This window comes from Nuphar pumila, chromosome 8 (assembly GCF_984573655.1).
Source record: "Nuphar pumila chromosome 8, dmNupPumi1.hap1.1, whole genome shotgun sequence".
Lineage (NCBI taxonomy): Eukaryota > Viridiplantae > Streptophyta > Magnoliopsida > Nymphaeales > Nymphaeaceae > Nuphar > Nuphar pumila.
This window is the reverse complement of record NC_143256.1, coordinates 3,908,689-3,930,977: the sequence shown is the minus strand read 5'-3', so window position 1 is coordinate 3,930,977 and position 22,289 is coordinate 3,908,689. Positions and strand designations below refer to the sequence as shown.

General features: G+C 37.9%; 1 protein-coding gene across 2 annotated transcripts; it reads left to right on the top strand.

Annotated features, from left to right (window-relative positions):
- Positions 1-1,849: 1,849 nt before the first annotated feature.
- On the top strand, positions 1,850-22,201 carry EER5 (proteasome family protein). Of its 2 annotated transcripts, none has more exons than XM_090015954.1 (13): positions 1,850-2,021; positions 2,195-2,320; positions 2,392-2,485; positions 2,639-2,728; positions 8,620-8,685; positions 8,815-8,904; positions 9,029-9,085; positions 10,573-10,634; positions 10,798-10,885; positions 21,326-21,402; positions 21,494-21,568; positions 21,658-21,763; positions 21,829-22,201. In XM_090015954.1, the coding sequence occupies exons 1-13, from the start codon at positions 2,002-2,004 to the stop codon at positions 21,958-21,960; spliced, it is 1,083 nt and encodes a 360-aa protein (XP_089872080.1). In that variant the 5' UTR covers positions 1,850-2,001; the 3' UTR covers positions 21,961-22,201. The 2 variants fall into 2 exon arrangements, with proteins under 2 accessions (XP_089872080.1, XP_089872079.1); XM_090015953.1 differs by having other exon boundaries at positions 1,852-2,021; positions 2,184-2,320.
- The last annotated feature ends 88 nt before the right edge of the window (positions 22,202-22,289 follow it).

Sequence of the window (22,289 nt, the reverse complement as noted above, 5' to 3'; positions counted from 1 at the left end):
CTAAATCCGAATGCTAGGATTTGTATATAAATCCAATATCCATAATTTAAAAATATTAAAATCATTTACTTTCTTGTTTAGTCTACATATTTTAAATTTTACAATTATGCTTGCAATGTTCTTCGTAACTTTAGACTTAATTTCATAATAATTCAAAATCAAGAAAATTCAAAAATTTTAAGAAAACCAAGAAACTGCATTTTTTGAACCAACCAAAATCCAAAATCGTTAAGTCATATCTCATACGATATCTACGGCTCTTAACGAATCTAACTAAAGTCCTAGTTCAACTTAAACTCTTGAATTTTGCTTGAATTTAACCTAAATTTAAATTGAATTTTGCTTGAATTTAAAAGTAAAAATACATCAAAATCGCAGGTGTTACAGTTGGAATGAAGCTCCTTCAAAAAACTTTGGAATAATGCTCCTTTAAAAATCAATGGAATGGTTCTTGCAATTACCTCCTTCTTTAGACACCCAGTTTTTGACCGAGATATCTTACGTATAAAATTCCATCTTTTTCCCAAGTAAAGATATATTCAATTTGATTTTTAGCCCCCAAAGCTACCTCTTTTAGTACTTTTGACAAAAAAAAAAGAAGATGAGGTTCTCATCTTCCCAACAAGCTAAAAATCACCCCAATCAGAATCAAAAGTTATGACAAAAACAATTATTTAGTCTCTAACGATAAGTTATAGTGTCATAAGAACATCTTGAATTGTCGTCACCTATTCTTTGCTACCGTCACCATTCATGAAGTATCGTCAGAGCCCTTGATGTGTCATCAGAACTTTTATTTCGAAGATATGATGTATCCTCTCCTGACGACACCCTAAGTTATCGTCAGAGCCTTGCTAATTGTCACCTTGGCAGCCTTGAGTCGCCAATTGTCGTTGCGGCCTAGCCCTAATGACAACCTAATTTGTCATTAGCATTCAAGTTGTCATTAATGCTAATTGTTGTTAGCGTAACTTGTCGTTAGTGTACCTCAATGCCAACTCGTCATCAACCACCATTTTGTGTGCTTTTGGTAGGATTTACCTTCCAAATTCATAATGGAAAGCCACCCATTCTCAAAACTCCTTTTCTTAAACCAAAAAGCTCATCTAAGACAACAAACCCTTATCTAAATCTCAATCATGTATTCAAAACCAACCATCTAAGAGCCATTTATCTTAATGAATCCCGGATATGCAGAAAACATATCTGGATCCACCTAAAAACCTATACAAAGGATACATTCTCCCCTGTTTAAAGAATCTGAAAAAGTTAGAATTCGTGTCGTTACTCTACACAAATCTCAAGAAGACCTAATTGACATAGTCCTCCCAACCTAGTTGATTCAGCCTAGGGTCCAGATGAGCCTAGTCTCATCTCCTTTGAAGCTCGAGCTTAACCAAAGTGCCACCCATGCTTTTCCGCGCTCGTCAACATTATAGAAATTACTATTTAAGTTCGAGGTGAGACTTGATTCCCATTTGTATTTGTATTTTATTTCTTTTTATACATTTTTTAAAGTTTAGGATTGATACGCTTTGGTTTGTACGAACTAAATGTGAAGACCTTGCGTTTAGTTCAATTTCGCCGAAACAAGTAACGGATTAGGTTTAATGCGACGAGAAACAGATCCAGCTGTCATAACCTAAAGCAAAATCGGAGCTGGATCCAATGGTAGCCGACCGGTCCAATCATGACCCTTTTCATTTCCTGGGATGGACTAAATATCCAGACCCAACTGTGTCAAAAGACCGTCCAGATCCATTGAAACCTGAGCAACCACGTCCAAACCCGAAATGAGTCCGGGAGACGGAAACAATAAGAGGGATGGGAAAAGGGACGAAGAACGAGCGAGAGGGGGGAGAATGGCGTACTTGAGTGTGGGGGAGAGTCACAGGAGGATAACGCAATACCTCAATCGCTTTTGTGATGCCATCACCAATCAGGACGGCCCCTCCCTTAGGGCTCTTCTCTCTCTCTCATTCAACTTTCTCTCTCTAGCCGATGCTCTCAACGTCTTCCAGGTACATCCATCACGTATATATTTGTCTAGAACCTGTTCTTCTCTAGTAAAAATAAAAATAAAAGGGCATTTCTACTCTAGATCACATTTCCAAGCCCCATTTTTTTGCTTATTGTGATCACCAATCAATTTCCGTCTTTTACTTATCATTTTCTGGAACAAGGATGCGAGCAGATTGATCAGGCAGAACGACAAGTATGCGCAGTTCAGCGAGATTCTGGTGCCTCATCTGCGGTGTTTGCAGAACTTCCGGAACGTTCAGTTTGTCGATGCCTATAACGCATTCGAGAAGTCAGCAAAGTAAGGGTAGCTGCATTCTGAAGAATTCTTGTTAATCCTTTTATTGGTTTTGATTAACTTTGAATTTACAGTGCCTTTCTGCAGGACTTTCGGAATTGGGAATCTTCATGGGCCTTGGAAGCATTGTATTCCGTAGTGTATGATATACGAGGACTTGCTGAACAGGTGAAATTGAGTTTTGTTAATTGTTTTCTGTTTGATTTCTTGTGTTGTGGGAATTTGGGTTTTGTTTCATTTGAAGTTGAATTGTTATAGGCTGATAGACAGTTCATTACGAACTTGAGTTTTTAGTTTAAGGTTCAAGTTGAATGGTTGTAGGCTGATAAAGAGTTGGTTGCGATTGGGAAGAACCCTGATAAGTTGAAGGCAGCCGGCTCATTTCTAATGAAAGTATTTGGTGCACTTGCTGTATGGTTCTAATCCTTATTTCCCTTTTGATACTTATGTTTTTCTCTTTGCCAAATGTGATGAAGGATTAGTTCTTGGCCTTTTTCTGTTTTCTGGTCAGTAATTTATAGTTGGGATCCAATACCATCAATAATTTAGCAGCTTAATCTTGTTATATGATTCAAGAAAATTCATGTTTCACATGTTGCATTGTCTTATTTTATTTTGAGGGGCTGTTTCTGCCTATTGAAGTCGTTGATGTATCATCATGCAGTACGTTCAGAGAAAGCATTGAAAATTGACAGGTTGTAGGATGATGCATTGTTTAAGCCTTTTTGGGTTATTGGTCATTTTTCTGTTGCCATCTTAACAGTGAATAGTGTGATGATTTTCATGGTCTTATAGATGGAGAGTTTTACTTGCATAGGTCATCAAATATTGGCTTATGTCTTTATTAGTGATTCTCTAAAGTTGCTATGTAGAAAAACCAAGGTTGCAAGACTACGAAGTGGAAATGCAAAATGATACGGGAAGCGAGAAGCGATGCATTTTAAAATGTATGGGAAGCAAGAAGCGAGGGATAAAAAAAACAATATAAGAATTGAATGGGAATCAAAATGAAACACAAATAAAAACTAAAATAAGTGACTGTTTTTAAATTTCATTATTTTTTAGTGTAAAAATTAAATTTTTAACAATATCTAAAAATGATGATTGCCAATTTAGAGAAAACACATGGAAGTGGGTGAGAAGCGTGAGAGAAAACACATAAAAACATGAAAAGTAGAGTGACAAAACATATAAGAACAGATGAAGTGTTTGGAAAGCATAGGAGAAGCGTGTGAGAATCGAGATTCCCATCAAGTTTTGGAAGCAAGCATTATCGCGCTTCCGAAGCGAGTTTACCACCTATCTAAGAAGCTTTCGGTAATTCTGAGAAAAACAATGCTCCAGGTCATATATAGAAAAAATTTAACTTCTAGAGGCCGATATAACTAGGAATCTTGGATTTCTTTATTGTATATATATACATATATATACTACCTACTTTGATCCGTACCTACTGGTCTTCTGAAGGGTTTTTTTCATGTTTTTCTTAATTCTGAGCACACAAATATGTTCTAAATACTTGATTTTATAGGAATGGACTCTTGGATCCTTGGATTCCGACATGTGGTTAGGTTTTTACAAGTTTTGAAAGTATACTTTCTACAATTTTTATAAATATTCAAGCTAAAAAATTCATGTTTTTCATAAAAAAACATGATCGAAGTGTCCTGTTCTAGCAAATCAATCATGCTGAACACATTTATAGTGTCAGATTCGTGAAAAACACCCCAATGTATTCTCTTGTTTGGTTAACATGAGCGCTTGTGGGAATTGATTTCAAGAACTCTTGGCTAATATGACTCTGATTTACATCTTACCGAAGGATAATTTATCTAATTTCTTATATGTATGAGTAATTTGTTTATTTTGATTTTAGCGGTTGACTTCTCATTTATATTAGTTGGCACATAAAGAGTAGTTAATGAAAATATTTTGAGTATCAGATATCTGGAAGCCACCACAATCTTCTTTCAGCACAAAATAGAGAGAAGGAGAAAGAGAGAGAGATGCTATGAAATCTACATCCACACAAAGAGGCATGCCCTAATCCTTTTTATATATAACCTGATACACATTAGGCTTAAAAGCTATTAAAATGCAAGCAAATTACAAGCATGCCATTACACATGTAAAATATAACAAGACACAATTATAATATCAGATGGATCTGGATTTGGATCCAATCCAGATCCAGTCACATCTTATCACCTTCCCTCAAGTTGTGCATGGTCTTGTACCATGGACAACTTGTTCTTTAAAAACCAAAACTAAAATCCTAGATTACTCTAGATTAAGAGTTTTTGGGTGCAAATGTTTTGTTTTCTCAAACAAAAATGACAAACTCTCCTCTCGTGCTATTCTGTGTGCCTTTTTAGGATATGCAAGTCATTAAAAAAGCTATAGATGTTCTGATCTCAAAATCAAAAAATTATATGTTTCAAGGAATATGTCCTTAGAAAAAGAAAGTTTTTTTGAAAGTGTGAATTCTAAGAAAATGGATGAATATTCTTTTCTTTTGGACCTAGTTCCAAAAATTGCTGAAGATGATATAGATAAGAGCCAAGAAGAGCAACTTGATATGACAAATACAAAATCATTTAGTGATTATCCAGATTGTATTCAATATTCTAGGCGAGCTGATTTTGAGAAACCATGTGCTCTCGAAAAATATACTAAAGGACAGGAACAAGTATCCACTAGGAAGTCATCTAGAGTGTCTAAAGCTCCCTAAAAATTCATGTCATATGAGTCTTTTTCACCAAAATATCAAGCCTACATTGCTTTAATACACTCCTATATAGAACCTTCTAACTATGATGCAGCTAAAGCCAAAGAACAATCCGAATGGGCCAAAGCAATGACAATAAAATTAAGAGCTTTGGAAAAAGCAAATACTTGGACTATTCAAGATCTTCCATTGGGCAAAAAGCCTATAGGTTGTCGATGGGTGTATAAAGTTAAAACCAAGAATGACGACACTCTTGAAAGGTTTAAAGCCCGATTAGTTGCCAAAGACTGTTCTCAAGAATATGGAATAGACTATGAAGAGACCTTTGCTCCTGTTGCTAGAATGACCACAATTAGGATCCCAATAGTTCTAGCATCATCAAAGAAATGACATATATATCAAATGGATGTTAAAAATGCATTTTTAATAGGAATCTAAATGAAAAAGTATATATGGAACCACCATCGAGCATCAATATTCCAAAAGGAAACACTCTTCGATTAAATAAGGCTTTATATGAGCTTAAGCAAGCTCCAAAAGTTTGGTATGCTAAATTTAGTGAAGTTATGACCGACTTTGGGTTTCAATCTTGTCTTACCGACACAACTTTGTTTGTTAAGAATTCTAATGCAGGTATTATCATTCTTCTTTTCTATGTTGACAACATGATCATCATTGAAAGTGATAAGCAGAGAGTTGACAACATCAAAAAAATTTTCAAAACACATTTTGAAATGAGTGATTTGAGTTTCTTAAATTTTTTTTTTAGTATAGAAGTTGCTTATTCTTCTAGAGGCTATTTGTTAACTCAGTCTAAATTTGCCCTAGATATTGTTGACAGGTCTGATATCTCAGATGAAAAATAGGTTGACATTCCTGAAGTGGTGAACATCAAAATGAAGATTAATGATGGAGAGCCACTTGAAAATCCTACGACTTACAGACAACTTGTCGGGGCACTGTTTTATCTCTCTATTACAAGACCCGACATTGTGCATGCTCTCCACACCATGGTTGCCAGTCGAGGAAGTGGAAGCGAGGCACTTTCAAAAATTTAGGAAGCGGGAAGCGTGGGACTACTTAGAAGCGAGTCATGAACCATCTCGGAAGTGACCTAGGAAGCGAGGGAGAAGTGAAAAAAGAAGGAAAAAAATAAAAAATAAAAAGGAAAAAGAGAGAAGCACGCTTCCCAAAAAAAGGGACGCTTCCCCACGTGCTTCGGAAGCACGATGTTTCGCGCTTTCGAAGCACATATCGGGGAAGCGCACTTCCCCTACTATAGGGGCGCTTCCGGTAACTCTGGTCCACACAACAAGTCAATTTCAACACACTCCTACCATTGTTCTTATGAGAGTTGTTTTATGCATTATTCGATATATTAAAAACTCTATTGTTAGAGGACTTTTTCTATCTGCTTTTTCTTCCTTAGAATTAACTGCTTATACTGATGCAGATTGGGGAAGTGATCCCAATGATCGACACTCAACTACTGACTTTTGTGTGTTTTTAGGAGAATTATTGATTTCATGGAGGTGCAAGAATCAACAAAAAGTCTCTCTCTCGTTAACTGAAGTCGAATCTAAGGCACTTGCTTCATGACATGGGTGTTGAAAGCACATGAGTAACAAAACTATGTTGCGACAACAAAAGTTCTATTTATATTGCCAGCAACCGGACATTCCATAAACGTACCAAGCATATTGAGATGGATTGTCACTACGTACAAGAAGAATTTCTACATGGCATCATTGATCTCTTCCTTATGTTTCCTCAGAATACCAATTGGCAAATTTCTTTACCAAGCCTCTCGTTGCTCCTCGATTTCACTTTCTCTTAAACAAACTTTCGGTTATCCAACCGTAAGTTTGAGGGGGAGTGTTAAAATATGTAATCTCATATGTAATTTTTTTTTGTCTTTTTAGCCTAGTTATGTATTCTAGTTAGGTTAGGTTAAAATCTAATTAGGTTAGACATTATTTTTGTTTTTGGACCTTTTTAGACATTATTGCTTTTTGACCAATGTCAAAAAGCAATGTACTAAGAGAGTCATTGGACTCCCAACGGCTCTATTTGGAGCCGTTGGGAGCCCAACGACTCTATTTGGAGCCGTTGGGAGCCCAACGACTCCCTCTAAAGCCCCTCTTGTGTAGTATAAATATGGGGTTTGATCCCCCTTGTAAAGCATTATTTTTGAGGGAGTTTTTCCCATTTGAATGAAAATATATTTTTCTATTTTGCTTTGCACACCCTTTTTCAGGTATATTGTATGAACCCTAGTGGTTCTTGTGGATATTTGTTTATGAACCATTCATGGTTCTTATGAGAAGTCTTTTGGGTGTATGATTTGGAGATTTGGTCGTTGATCTCATCTTCTTACAAAGTATAACATTGTTTTCTCAGTGCTGTGATGACTGTGTCTGTGTGAGGTTGAATGGATGTGCTGTGGTAAATTGAAGAAGAATGTAAGAGATGAAGTATAGATGAGAACGAGAGTTAAAGAGGGATAGAAATAATAGAAAGAAAGGAGAAGGGAATGAAGCAAACCAGTCATGCCCTATTACTCTCTATTTAAATCTTATATAGATGTCAAAGTCAGTTTCTGGAAAATGCCCAGGATTACACATTCTATTGCCTCTAGAATCCAGAATATGAAAGAAGACAGAAAAGACTTTAATGGTCAACCTATTTGACTGTGTTTTAGTGCTTCCTATTGTTAAGGAATGTAATTCCCATTTGACAAGCTTATGTAATACCCTCTCTAAGTGTATATATGTTTATTCGTAAAGGGTATTTTTGTAACATAGATTTAAAGGTTGTAGTTAATCATTTTTGTTGTTAGTGTAACCAAAGGGGTCGTCCCCCATATATGTTGTATCTTCCATTCTTCCAAACCAAATGAAGTTTCATATTTCCTCTCTCTATTCTTCCTCTTTGTGGTTGCCCTAATTCCATGCTTTTGTGAGATGGTATTGGAGCTTGGTTGAAGGAGAAAAGCATCAGCTTGTTCCGGAGGAGGTGGAGCTTCGTTCTGGTCACGAGATTCCCACCACTGCTGACATCATCAAGGAGGGGAACAAGTGTATGGTCAGGTGTTTCATTCTTTGATCTGATTTGGGGGTCTATCAGGTTTTGATTTTAGAATGTTATAGAATCAAATCATACTTGATTTGGAGATAATCTGTCTAGAGTTCAGAAATCTGAGAAATCTGACCAGATTTATGATTGTTTAAGATATCAATTGCTTGCGTTTGCAAACATTGCATTGTTCTTGGGTTAAGGGGCTGGTACAATTCTTAGTATGGGTAAATCGGTGGTCTCTTGGTGATTCTATTGAAGATTGTGGGTCTGACTAGCAGGCGGTATCTGATTGTTTGAATGAAGGAAACATTGAAAGTTGGATATGTTAGATGGCATGGCATTGACCTTATCTAATTCCAAGTGAATCTTTTATAATCTAGACTAGCCTTGTCCTACATGTATGTGAATGCGTTTAATTGTCTATTGGAGAAATGAGACAATCATTCAGATTCTTGCTTTTTTCGCCCCCATTACTTCCATTTGCCTTCTTTTTTAGGGCAAAAATCCCAGACGTGTTGGAGCACTGTATGTCACATGCCAGCTGTTCAAAATATATTTTAAGGTTGGTATTTTTTTGATCTGCCTTTTATTTAACGGATTTAAGGTTCTCTACTTTATGTTGGAGAATTTCATGAACATTGTGAATTTAGGCTGAATATAAAATTTATTCGATTTCCTTCTTTTCTTGCAGCTTGGAACTGTCCACCTCTGTAGAAGTGTGATAAGAAGTATTGAGACTGCTCGTATTTTTGATTTCGAAGAGTTCCCTACAAGAGACAAGGTATCTTCTGATTTTTCTTTTTTGTCACATTTGTTTTATGGGAAGCGTACTCTATTTTATTTACTTGTTTCATTTATTTGATTATTTGTGAAGTCCATCCTGTTTCTCTGATTTGTTTTTGTAGGTCACATACATGTATTATACAGGTCGTTTGGAAGTTTTCAATGAGAATTTCATCTCTGTAAGTAACAATGATAATGACTGGAAATTCTCAAAAATCTTTAGAGAGCTTCTCAGAAATTTGAGATAGTGTGCTTGTAACAATAAGCTTCTTTTGCCACTTCCAGTTCAGGATTTGGTCTCCATCAAGTCTTTGCAGACTTATAGACTATCAAATTAACTTTCACTTGGGAAAGTTGGTTTTGTACCTTGTGTGTGGGTGATTTTGTTGTGAAGTCAATCTCTAATCTGGTCTGTATAAGATTGATACATAATGCATTGAACTATACAAACACTAATATAATCCATGTATATCCCTCATAAGGGATTAAGGGTGCGTTTGCGTGCCGCAGAAAATATGGGCTTTCCAGAAAAATGCAAGCGGTCCCGTGCGTTTCTACGGGGCCCACTATGGCAATAAAAATGGTGGCTCCTCTTTTCCCATGGAAAGAGGAGCCCATTTGTAATTCTGATCCCCCCACCCCCCTTTCAATGGAAATGTTTCCCGTTGGTTGGGGAAGGGGGAGGGGGAGGGTCTAACTTGTTTTTCCGCAGAAGGATCCATGCAGATTGCGTCATGGCAGCTACTTCCACCGCACACAAACATACCCTAAGAGAATTGCGTAATAATGGATTTGCTTATCATTTAGTTTTAGAGCCACACATAGTGTTGTCTTTATTCCATAATCACCAATATTGTTCTCATGATAATGGCAGGGCCCTCTTCTCAGGAGAATTGGAAAAAGATTTGGTTTTCTTTGGAAAGTCTCAATCTTGGCCTTGAAGATAAATGGAAGAAGAAAAAGATAAATTTTGAAAAAAAAGTTTGATTTATATAGATGATCTTCCTAAGTAAATATCTACAATAATGATGCATTTAATTTGTTTTTGGTGGTATTTTCATTTTGTCATGATATTTTACCTGCTTTTTAAAGAAAAGAAACCTTAAAATATGCAGTAGGTTGAACATGTTGTATTAGTTGGTGGTTTGCTTTATTTGTAATAAAAATATAAATTTAATTTCTTTGTTTGTACAATTTGTAAGAATATTGGTCTTTGTATTTAAATGGTATTTCATACATGATTTGTTGGCAATTGGTCATAGTTATTCAAATAACCATTAACTAAGCTTGGTGGGATGCTTTCTTATTCAGGGATAAAAACTTTAGAGGTGTAAATACTTGAACTCATCATGTCAAATGTCTCATTTTCTAATATTTGTCTTGACCAAATGATAAAGGGGAAACAAAGTTAAAAATAATATTAGTGGTGATCTTAGTTTCTTGTGAGATATTTTTGCAAAAAAATTCTGCATTTCCTGGAATGGGGATTGATAAATTTGATAGCAATTATTGAAGATAAGAACTTGAATGTCTGGCTTGCTTAACAATTAGGAAACTTTATGCATATTATGGATGATTCTTACAGGGAGTCTCCACTGAGTTCTAATAATAAATATCATTATGTTAAGCAAGTGACCTAGTTATGAATTTTAGTTTCTCTTGATAGGCGGAACAGAAACTCATGTATGCCTTAACAAAATGTCATCCTCAGAAGGAAGCAAATAGAAGGTATTATTCAATTATTCCATGCTTGTAGTAGATGCCATTTAGGCGATGATGTTGATGGAATTTAGATCACAGACATATAAATGAAACTGTCCTATGTATTCCTTTTGTGATTTGATATTGGATATTAATATTGTCACTCTGTTCTTTCTACTCTGAGGAGCAGGCTGATACTAAAGTACCTGATACCTGTAAAACTGTCACTTGGTATAATCCCCAATAAATTGCTTTTGGAGAAGTATAATCTGCTTGAGGTAAGTATTTTTGCTATTTTATGTTTTAAGTTTTCTCTTTTGTATAGGTCATTTAGGGTACGATTGGTTGCATTTTTGAAAAGTGAAAATATTGTTCAAAAGAGATTTACTTTCAAAACTCAAATGTCTGTGATCTAAATATAACCATGAGAAAGTGAAATCTTACACAAATGAGATTCACTTTCTAAATCTCACTTTTGGGTTCTGTGCCAGCTCAGTTTTTATGATGCTTGCTTTTGGGGTTCTGTGCCAAAAAAGTTTTGTTTGGTTGCTTTTGACTGTTCAAATGAGATTCACTTTCTAAAGTGTATTAAGTTGTGAATCTCATGTGATCGAACCAAACGTACCCTTAATTTCATTTCTGATGTATTTGATGCATATAACTCTGAAAGTGTAGTATATACGTGTTGAAGGGGATTTTCCTTGATGTCCATATTTGGAAGACTAGTCTTTTTGACTGCTTTGACTTTTTTGTTCTTGATACTTGTATATGAAGCCCTTTAAGAGGGACATACTTGTCCTTTTGTTGTAGTAAAAAGTGTCAATAAAGTATACAGGAAGGGGGCACAATGAGGAGTCTAACTCTTCTTAATTCTCTTCTACCACTTCTCTTCCTTCTTCTACATTGGAGCATCATGGAAGGCTGAAGAACTAATGAGAATACTAGGGTTTCTTTATGTATAAAAATGTGTACTAGTCTTAGTGTACATGTTTGTAATTATATGTAGCATAGGGGCAGTTTTATTCCCATTTCTATTATTTTCAGGAGCATTTATGTCCTTTATTGGGTTTTCTCATTTCATATCTAACAATATTCTGAATAAGGTTATTTTTGACCTGTCCGTAGTTGGTCCAATCTTAGGTGTGACTTTAGGTTCATATCTTTATTCAGGTCTTAAATAGCCCGACAAAACTTTACAAAAGCAATAAGAAAATTAACATATACAGAGCATTCAAACAACTCTATCTATGAACTCGAACTTTCATTAGATTCTTCAATACAAGACAAGATATAACCATGAAATAATCATTATATCTTCTAAAAGATCAAACTAATATTTCCACCATGGTTCAGATGCTTGACTTCCTTGTCTCTATCTTCGTTGAAATATCCTGTGAGCATCTCTTTAAATTCTTGCTACTAATATCAAAATTCTCACTCTGAAAAAAAAATAACATTTAATGAGATGCACTCAATAAGCACTAATTACAGTCTTAATAATTACGTATTTTAGGTTTTCAAAAAGAGACATTTTGGAAAAAGACAACATAATAAATTTTAAATCACTTTTGCCAATTTATTTGAATAATAAAACCAACTTTTCAAAACATTGTACATATGTAAAAGACAATAAAACTGATTTTAAAACACTTGGTAAATCACTTTGCAAACTTATTGATGCAACTTTTTCCATAAAGTATTTTTAAAAGATAATTTTCAATAAAAGTGCCCTTGTAAACCGTGCATCAAATTGTAAAAACCGGCTCACACAAGCGGTGAAGTTCGGGAACGGGTTTAATTACTTTTGTACCCCACAGAAACAAATTTTGTTGCCTTTCAATAAAAGAAAAGAATAATTAACTAATTACAAGAGTTACCCTCTCCAAAGGGCTTAAAAATAAAATGGCCTTATTACAACCCAATTAATAAAATGACCCTCTGGCCCTAAAAAAAATGAAAATAAAGAAAGGTAGAAATTGCAGGGCTTCTTTTCTAAGCACTCTAGCTTTCTTCTCGTAATTTGTGCACGACATCTCTTGCTATTGTGCTTTTGTCCTTCAATACGAACCCTCCTGCAAAACACAAAACAAAACACTCAAACTACTAGATTCTAATCTAGTACAGGTTAGTTGGCATAGAATATCAATTAAATCTAAATACCTATGTATACCTAAATCTAAAGAAATGAAAGATCTGAACTAAAGAATTAGTTTCACTCACGGGTTGCCAAAGAAATTCAATGAAGCACTAAGTTAAATAATGACAAAAACTGACTAAGGAAAACAGTTAGTACACAGAAATCAGATTCAGCCATGCTCTTTTTTTTTTCTCCGATCAACAGATTGAGCAAAAATTGAAAGGCTCACGTTAGATTAAGCAGTCGGCATACCAGGGTCAAGCTGGCCCTGTCTGGTGACTGACCGATCTGGGCTGTAGCAAGTCGGTTACCAATCAAATCTGCAAATGGATCTGATATAGCCTGTGCTGGCCGACCAGATCGGTGAATCTGGTTGGTCAACACTGGCAAACCTGTTCGGTCCAACAAGGTCAACTAGCCCCGATCTGGCCTAGTAGTATAAAGAGCCTCCTCAGGCGTGCTGACAGGCTTGATCATGATCTGGTCAAGCGTGTTGGCTGAATCAGAGTTGGCATCCAACCCTTAATCTGCTGCCAGTCGACAAAAAAAAACACAATAAAAAAACAGGTTGGGTTGCAGCTGGCAGCAGATCTGCCTGATCGGTATGGTGCTAACCGAGATTCGGCTGGCCGAACGTAGGCTGATCCGATCAAAACAATCAGATATACACATTTTTTTCTTTATTTTCAAATAATAATAAGAAAAACTGAATCAACTAGGAGTCTAACCTATATGCAAATAAACCTAACTAGCTGCATGCAGCACTTCAGCATGTTAATCTAAATGTATGCATAACAAAATAAAATAAAATAGCTATGAATCTAAGGAGAAGGGGGAGAAGAAGCGTACCCGAGAGTTGCTTCCGACGGAGAGGTTGAGAAGAAGAACAGTCTTCCGTTGCGATCACACGCATGCCACCGTCTCTGATGACGGGGATACGAGAAACCGACGACGATGAGTGCAAGAATAAAAGAAGATAAAGGAGAAGAAGGGAGAAGAAAAAGGGAGGAAGCCGATTGGAGAAGAAAGAGAGGAGAGAGAGGAGAGAGAAGAGGTAACAGAGAGAGAGGGGGGGGGGGGAGGAGGCATGGATCCCAAGAGAAAAAAATGCCCCCTCTCTCTCAATGCTGTAATTTATAACCCATTATTAGGGTTAAACCTGTTTTTAGAAGAAATTTCTAAAAGGGTCCATATAATTTTAAAAAATTTCAAAATACTCTTTTTTCAAAAAGTATTTTTTAAAATCTTATTTAATTTTGCTAAAAGACTCAAAGAGGACTCTCATTTGCTCAATTTACAATTCGATTGAAATCACTGAAACTTCTAACAAACAAACATTTTTAAGCATTTTTCGCACGTAATCATGCATGTAAACATATAAAAACTATGCATAAAATTATGCATGATCACTTATGAAACTTTTTTTTCAAAAGGCTGACATTTCTCATTTTGTTAAACTTTTAGAAAACACTTTTAAAAGATCCAATTCACAATGCCATCGAAGATCCGAAGTGCCACTAAATCCCAATTTTAGTTGGGCTGATAAAATCCCTTCGCACTTCAAATGGGCTGATAACACTAGCAGTGGCGGGTTCCACCACCCATTGGATATCCAATTGGGCTAAAGATCCCGTATCCCTTTCAGAAACTCCAATGGGCTGATCAGTGGTGGGGGATTCCACCTCCAATTGGCTACGTTAAAGGGCCGTGTGATTTTCCAAGACTAAGTCAACTAGATCAATAATCCTAATGACAAGCCAAATGAGCCAATTACTCTTTTCAAAAGGAGCTTGTAAACCTTGATATGGTTGTGGGTCGATATACTATCCGACCGTCGGTCGACTTATACTTGTGTGAACATATATTTAAATCTACACACTTAAAATTAATAAGAATATGTTTTTAGGATTGTGAACACTAGCAGGAAGTGTCTAAGACAGAGTTACTGGAAGCTTCATAGATAGGTGGGAAGCTCGCTTCGCAGAAACTCGCTTCGGAAGCACAATACTCCTTGCTTCCGAAACCTGATGAGAATCTCAATTCTCCCACGCTTCTTTTATGCTTTCCACACACTTCATCTATTCTTGTTATATGTTCTCTCACTTTACTTTTCATGCTTTTTATGTGTTTCCTCTCTACCTTCTCATTCACTTCCATGTGCTTTCTTTAAATTGGCAGTCATCATTTTTAGATTTTGTTAAAAAATTAAATCTTACACAAAATCATGAAATTTAAGAAGTCACTTTTATTTTAGTTTTTATTTGCGTTTCTTTTTTTATTCCCATTCAATTCTTTATTGTTTTTTTCTGGCTTCTTGCTTCCTATACATTTTAAAATGCATCACTTCTTGCTTTTGCTTTTCGTATCGTTTTCTGTTTTTGCTTCCGCTTCCTAGTCTGGCAACCTTTATAAAATTCGAGTATTTACAAAAAAAAAAGACCCGACTTGGATCCGAATCCAGACCCGAGTTGCCCCGTGCTTATAAATAAGCATGCGGGGGGGGGGGGGGTTCCTCTTACGCAAAAGAGGAAACTTCCCCCATGCTTTTCTCTCTCCTCGAACCCCTCACTCCCTCTTCCCCGCTCTCTTCTCTCTCCCTTTTTTTTGGCCACCCGACGACGGCGACCCCCCCATCTGGCCTCCTCTTAGGTGAGCCTCCCTCTTCTCTTCTCCCCGTCTATCTCCCTCTGTCTCCTCGAGTTGCAGGGGAGGGGCGCCGTCCCACTCCCCGCTCCCTGTTCCCTTTTCTCTCCGTCTCCTCCTCTTCTCGAGTTGCTGTGTGTGTGTGTGTGGGGGGGGGGGGGGGCGTCCCCCTCTCCTCGTCTCTCTGTTTCAGTCTCACAGGGGAGGGGCGCGACCCCCTTCCTTGCTCTCTCTCTCTCTGTTGGTAGGGGAGGGGCGTCGTTCCCCTCCCTGCTCCTTTACTCTCTAAGGTCGGTGGAGGGGCGCAACCCCCTCCCCCTATGCTCTGCTTGCAGGGGAGGGGCGTCGTTCCCCTCCCCGCTCCCAACTCTCTCAGGTCGGGGGAGGGGCGCAACCCCCTCCCACTGCGCTCTACAGTCAGGGGAGAGCCCCCCCCCCTCCTCTCTGATCCCTCTTTGCTCTCGGGGGCCGGGCTTAGCCTGGTGGCTGAGCCCACCCCCCCACTTCCAGTCTGCTCTCAGGTGGATCGGGCTCGGCCTGATAGTCGAGCCCACCCCAACCCCTTTGAGTTCTGGGTCAGGGTCGAGCTCAGCCGGGTAGTCGAGCCCACCCCACCCCCTTTTTATGTGCGAGTCTGGGTTGGGCTCGGCCTAGTAGCGGAGCCCACCCCACCCCCTGCTTTCGTTTTGCAGGGGAGGGGCACTGCCCCTCCCGCTCCTCTCTCTGTTCTCCCTGGGTGGCGCCGGTAGGAGGGTGCCGACCCTCCTGCCTCCTCTCACTGCACAACACAGGCAAAAGGGGCGACCCTCCTGCCCCCTCTCTGATTTCGCAAGTAGGAGGGACAACCCTCCTGCCCTCCCTCTTTCGTTTTCTCAAACAGGAGGGGCTCCTGCCCCCTCTTTGTTGCGCAGGCAGGAGCCCTGTCAGACCCATCTTAGGTTGGGGCTCGGGTCAAGCTTGGCATGACTGCCGAGCCCACCACCCCTTTCCCTGTTTCTTATTTTGGTCAGAACCGAGCTCAGCTCGGTTGAGGCCTAACTGACCCACTCGATCGAGTTGAGCTCTGTCTTTACTGAGCCCAACTCGGCCCCTCCCTGCTTGTAGCCAGTCAGGCTCAGCCGAGTCCGGCTAACCTCGGGTCCCAACGCGGCTCGCCCTTATTTAGGACTCGGCTCGGCCAGGCGGTCCGAACCAGGGTTGGGTTCGGCCCCTGCTACACGAACCTGGCACAAATGCATAATTTTAAAAAGGATTTCTCTTGTTCGTATTTCTGTAGTGCGACGAATACTTTAGCGCACCCCCTATCGGCTCAACGGACGCGTCACACACAACAAGGCATAAGCCTTTAAAGACCTACGCTAGGAATCGTCAGCATAACCGACCTTCTTTGAGGTAGGGAAAAGTTGACAAAGGACAATAGATCAACAAATCTTAAAACTTGTAATTATATATATATATATATACATACATACATATATATACATACATACACACATTTAATTCAAGAACACAGTTTTGCAATGCTTGTTCTCTTTCATTTGTCATTTACTTTGTCGTCACGCTTTTTACGTGCAGAGGCTTCTGCTTATGCATTTATTTAGCTCGATATGTGGTTTCACATATCGAGCATTGCTTTATGTCATTTACTTTGCCGCCATGCTTTTACGTGCGCAAGCTTCTGCTTACGCATTTATTTAGCTCGATATGTGGTTTCATATATTGAGCATTGCTTTATGTCATTTACTTTGCCGTCGCACTATCACGTGCACAGGCCACTGCTTACGCATTTATTTAGCCAAGGTACGGTTTCATATCTCGTGCACTGCTTATGCATTTATTTAGCTAAGGTAAGATTTCGTACCTCGTGCACTGCTTATGCATTTATTTAACTCAATATGCGGTTTCTCGCATCAAGCCTTGCTTTATATTTTGCCGTCGCGCTGAAATGTGCACATGCCTACATTATGTAATATATATATATATATATACATAGATGCAACTGCGTAAGACACGCAAGTGCGTATTCTATCCTACCCTGTATCATGCTTACGCTTTTACAAAAGACACGGGTTTACGCATGAGCGCAAAAACGCTAAAGAAAAAGAGTTTTCTTGCGAGAATCCAACATTAAAAAAATGCATAGTTTTGAAAAGCAAGTTTCTAATACTTGGGGGTTGCCTAATTGCAACTAAGTTTTTTCCCAAAGAGCATGATAGGAGGAAATGTTTTAACTTCGGTTTAATACCCGACATCACCTGAATATCTTCGGATGGGAGCATGAGAATGTGTTTGGTTGGGGTTTCTTTTGAGAAACTCATACCCCTTTTATCATAAGTGGTATCGCAAGACATGCACTGCATGTTTGATACTACGATAATTGGATGAGAGATTCGTGGCGATCTCGTATCGTGCAAAGTGCACAATGATATAAAAATGTTTTGAAAGACCAATTCATGACAAACTAAACTAAAATGGTTACACTATTTCTTTCACGAAACAATTAAGCTGGGGTTTCTTTCTGAGAAACCTATACCCCTCTCATCGTAGTGGTACTATCAGACATGCACAACATGTTAGTAATACGATGATTGGACGGATGAGAGATTCGTGATGATCTCGTATCGTGCAAAGTACACAATAATATAAAAATGTTTTGAAAAACCAATTCATGTCAAACTAATCTAAAATGGTTACGTCGTTTCTTTTATGAAACAATTAAGTTGGGGTTTCTTTCTGAGAAACTTATACCCCTTTCATCGTAGCGATACTATCAGATATGCACGGTATGTTAGTACTACGATGATTGGATGAGAGGTTTATGGTAACCTCGAAGCGTGCAAAAGGCACATTGTTGAAATCACATAAACAATGATCATTGCCTTCACATGTAAGATGCTCGATTTGGTTTGAAAGTCCAAAGCATGTAAAATGGGTTGTCAGTTAAAATAAAACCTGACATACCCATTTATCACTTGTTTTCGTCAATGGAGAGGATGTGATGGTACAAAAACTTCGATGGAAAGGTTGTTAACAACCACCCCTCAGGCAAATGACTTGTCGTCCCCAATCATCGGAGTTAGGAAACGAGACTACAAAAAATTATCCTAGGTGGTAGATCCCATAAACTTCTGTAGAAGTTGGATGCATCCCTTGCTACGAATGCTTCTCGGGAATTCTATCTCGGTCACTGACTGTCTCCTTAAGAACGGACTCCGCTAGCTGTTCGAGATATCAAAAATACATAGCATAACAAACTCCCAGACAGTTTCAGTTGTTTCTACATTTCGCTCCTGCACGTACCCTCAGGACAACTAATATCGAAACAAAGTTATCATGTTCACTTTACTTATTTTGACTTGCACACCGCGAAAGGAACGACGTACATATTAGTTTGGGTTCTGAATTATGCTAATTATGCTCTGTATGCTCATTTCTGCATATTCTGAATTACATATCATGTATGAAATAAAGCATGTGTTAGTTTTGTTCTAAATTGTTATACTTATGCACATACTAGTTTTTCATGAAACTGACCCGTTTTATGGGTACAGGCGATGATTAGGTCGATACGACAAACGATAACACGATGACGTGATGGTATCAAGATGGGACTATTTTCCTAATGTTTTGCTCCTGAGGACATTTCTGTAATTTTTTATAAGGGTTTCCTTGAAAATTCCTCTTTTGTATAAACTTTAAATTATTTAAAACTGCATTTTATAATCTATTTGGTTTTGAATGTACGGAGTTTCAAATCCGTTGTGTAAAGGAAAGGTTTCACAAATAATGCGCCAAAGGTTAGTTGACTTGTTATTTCAAAAATACCATTTTCCGCTGAATTACTATCTAAAAACTCTGATAAAAGAATGATTACAAGGCTTTCAAAATTTTCCTAAAAAGTTACAAGTCCAAGATTTTGGGGGCATTACAACATTGGTGCAAGAAACCACATGAGGATTTGAGTTAACATGCATTTGACTGAAAGTGGTGCTCAGAGTATCAATGTTCTGCAAGCCATGCTGCCTTGTTGGATGGATAAACAACATTAGGTGGTCCTTTATTTCGTGGTCTACAAAAAGGAGCACCACCAGTTGCAGGAGAGACACCACTGGGAAGAGCTCCAGCAGCAAGGGCACTAAAACGAGCCGGAATAGGAACAATGAGTTGCTGATAAGTGAGGATGTATCTCCAATAGCAATCTGAACTGGTGTGGCCAAGTTTTCCACGCATCTGAAACAAACAATATTACCAGGTCTAGGCCCCTGTGGTGGGGGGAGAATTCCAACTTGTCCTTCAGATGATAAAATCTTAGGAGTGAATATTTGCTCAAACCAACGATGCCGGCTCAACCACCACTCTCTAGCAGAGACACCTGTAGGAACCTGCAATAACACCTCTTTCGAGAGAGTGGCGGTAATGAAAGCCACAACAGATTGATAAGTTTTCTTCCAAGAAACATACTTAGGGTTTTTGACTGTAGAACCCTGAGATGGCTGCTGTCCTTAACCCTTGCAGACATAGTGAACTAGGCAAACACTGGTAGAGTCCCGTCTAAATGCCCCATCAAATCTGTGTGTGTGTGAAAATATTGGCTACCCTCGAGTGTGCCGTACCCTCTAGTAGAAACAGCCCGATCCATCACATTTTCTTTGATTTTTTTGAGAATCAAGCCCTATGGGTATGATCCATATAGTTTGTTTAGTCAAAAACATGTTTTAGATAGTCCAATCACATTGTATAATCTGTTTTTTTTAAGACTTAAAAACTCAACGTTCGTAATGTGTAAAAGATTTACAATTGATAAAATCATATTTTTATGTTAAAATTACTCGTTCAAAGTGCACTCCATATTAATGGGCCATGCTGAATGTGTATGTGGGGTCAAATTGATGAAATAAAACTTGCACCTATTAGTTTTAGCTAGAGTACTGCACTCTAGAGGGGTAGCCAACACACACACATATACATGAAAATATTCACAGTTATGCTACTTTTTACAAAATACTCTAGATATTGAGTTATAGACTGTAAATTAGACAATTACAAACGAAAACTAGTTCATGTCAGAGGTGTATAGTTAATTATCAAATATGTGGCTAAGCATAGCCGCTTTTGATGTCAAGTGTATCCTAAACATTGATTGTTTATGATGATCCATAAAATAGGTTACGTCCAAAACTCAGTTGACCCATACAAAGGAATACTAAGTACTTGTATAGATAGTACGCTGCTACGGGCCTGGCAGAAGTAGATATGTTACGTAGGGGTCAACTGGGTCCTCTTCGTTCATGTTGAATATAGAGTAGGTGAAAATGAATGAAGCTGAGTGAATCATACTATGATGCAACTCATATATGCTTGAATTAGGTTTTACAGTAATAAAAATCCGTAGTATATTGTGCTAAATTATTTAATGCAGGCCTATGTCTGGGTTAGTATGGGTCAACTCTCTGATCCATTGGCAGCTGTTCTAGGGTTTGAATAGGTTCCATTCACACCATGAATTGAGAGGAAGTTATGTGATTTCTTTTGGATAATGGTCATGTGATTTATATGTCAATTAACCAAGTTAGTTTTCCAATGAATTTAGAGAGAAATGAAGATTGATGTCAATGAATAATGGGGGTGGATAGATGGTCCGACACTTTGTTAAGAACAATCATTCAAGCACTTTTTAGATTCTTAGGATAGTCTCCAACTGTTATGAAAGCTTAGAGAAGAGCCAAAAACCAGTTGGCAAGAAAGGCATTCATTGAAGCAACTGTGCTATAAGAATTTAATTCATATTGGTACTTGAAATATTTATGACACGAAATGTAATGCTTGCTACAATATTTGGATTTCCATATACTCCACGGACATAAGTTTATTTTTGGCCTTGCTCTTTGCTTCCGTACTTGGTATGCATTTTTTTATAATATTTCTTTAATTGTTACAGTATGCTGATATAGTTCAAGCATTGCGTACTGGTGATCTGCGACTTCTTAGAAATGCCCTCCAAATGCATGAAGACCGGTAATCCTGAATTGTTTCTACAATCGTTATCCTCCTTTCTTATATCCAATTCTGGCGTTTTAATTTTGTGCTTATGCCTTTAATCTTTCAGGTTCTTAAGATCTGGTGTCTATCTTGTTCTTGAGAAACTAGAACTCCAAGTATATCAAAGATTGACAAAGAAGATGTAAGAATTAAAATCTGCATAAATATAAATTTAAGCTTCACCCGGACATTTCTATGTACATTTTTAAGTGTTGGATGCTTCACTTGTAGATATATCATCCAAAAGCAGAAGGATCCAAACAAGGCACACCAAGTAAAATTGGAAATTATTGTAAAAGCTTTTAAATGGCTTGAGATGGATATGGATATTGATGAGGTAACTGCTACAAGCTAAATGCTGTCTCTTGCATTTTTAATTGGTCACTTACAAAGATTTTGCAGGTTGAGTGTATAATGGCGATCCTCATTCACAAGAATCTTATGAAAGGCTACTTTGCTCACAAGAGCAAAGTGGTAGTTCTCAGCAAGCAAGAACCCTTCCCCAAACTGAGTGGAAGACCAGTTAATTCATAGGAGATGCAGTTTCCCTCTGGAACTTGTTTTTGTTTGTTGCTGAGCTGATTTTGTATGGATAGTGTGCATGAAGAACAATCTTGGTACAAATACTCCTATGAATGAGAGCTTCCCTCATGCAGATCCTTGTACCTTGTCATTTTAGCGATTATGGTCATTGGAAATGTAAAAGTTTGACCCAGCAGCAGAAGTTTGTGATTCTCTTGTTAATTTTAATTTGAAAGAATGAGATTTAAGCAAATATTTTTGGTTAAGCTGCTGAAGCTAACTAGTCATCCGCCTCATTTAACTCATGGATCATAATCCAGAAGAAATTTTCTGGAATGATT

Coding starts and splice junctions, on each gene's coding strand:
- EER5 (XM_090015953.1), top strand. CDS start 1,863: ATGGCGTACTTGAGTGTGGGGGAGAGTCACAGGAGGATAACGCAATAC. Junction 2,022..2,183: donor ATGCTCTCAACGTCTTCCAG/GTACATCCATCA, acceptor TTCTGGAACAAG/GATGCGAGCAGATTGATCAG. Junction 21,569..21,657: donor CAAAGATTGACAAAGAAGAT/GTAAGAATTAAA, acceptor CTTCACTTGTAG/ATATATCATCCAAAAGCAGA.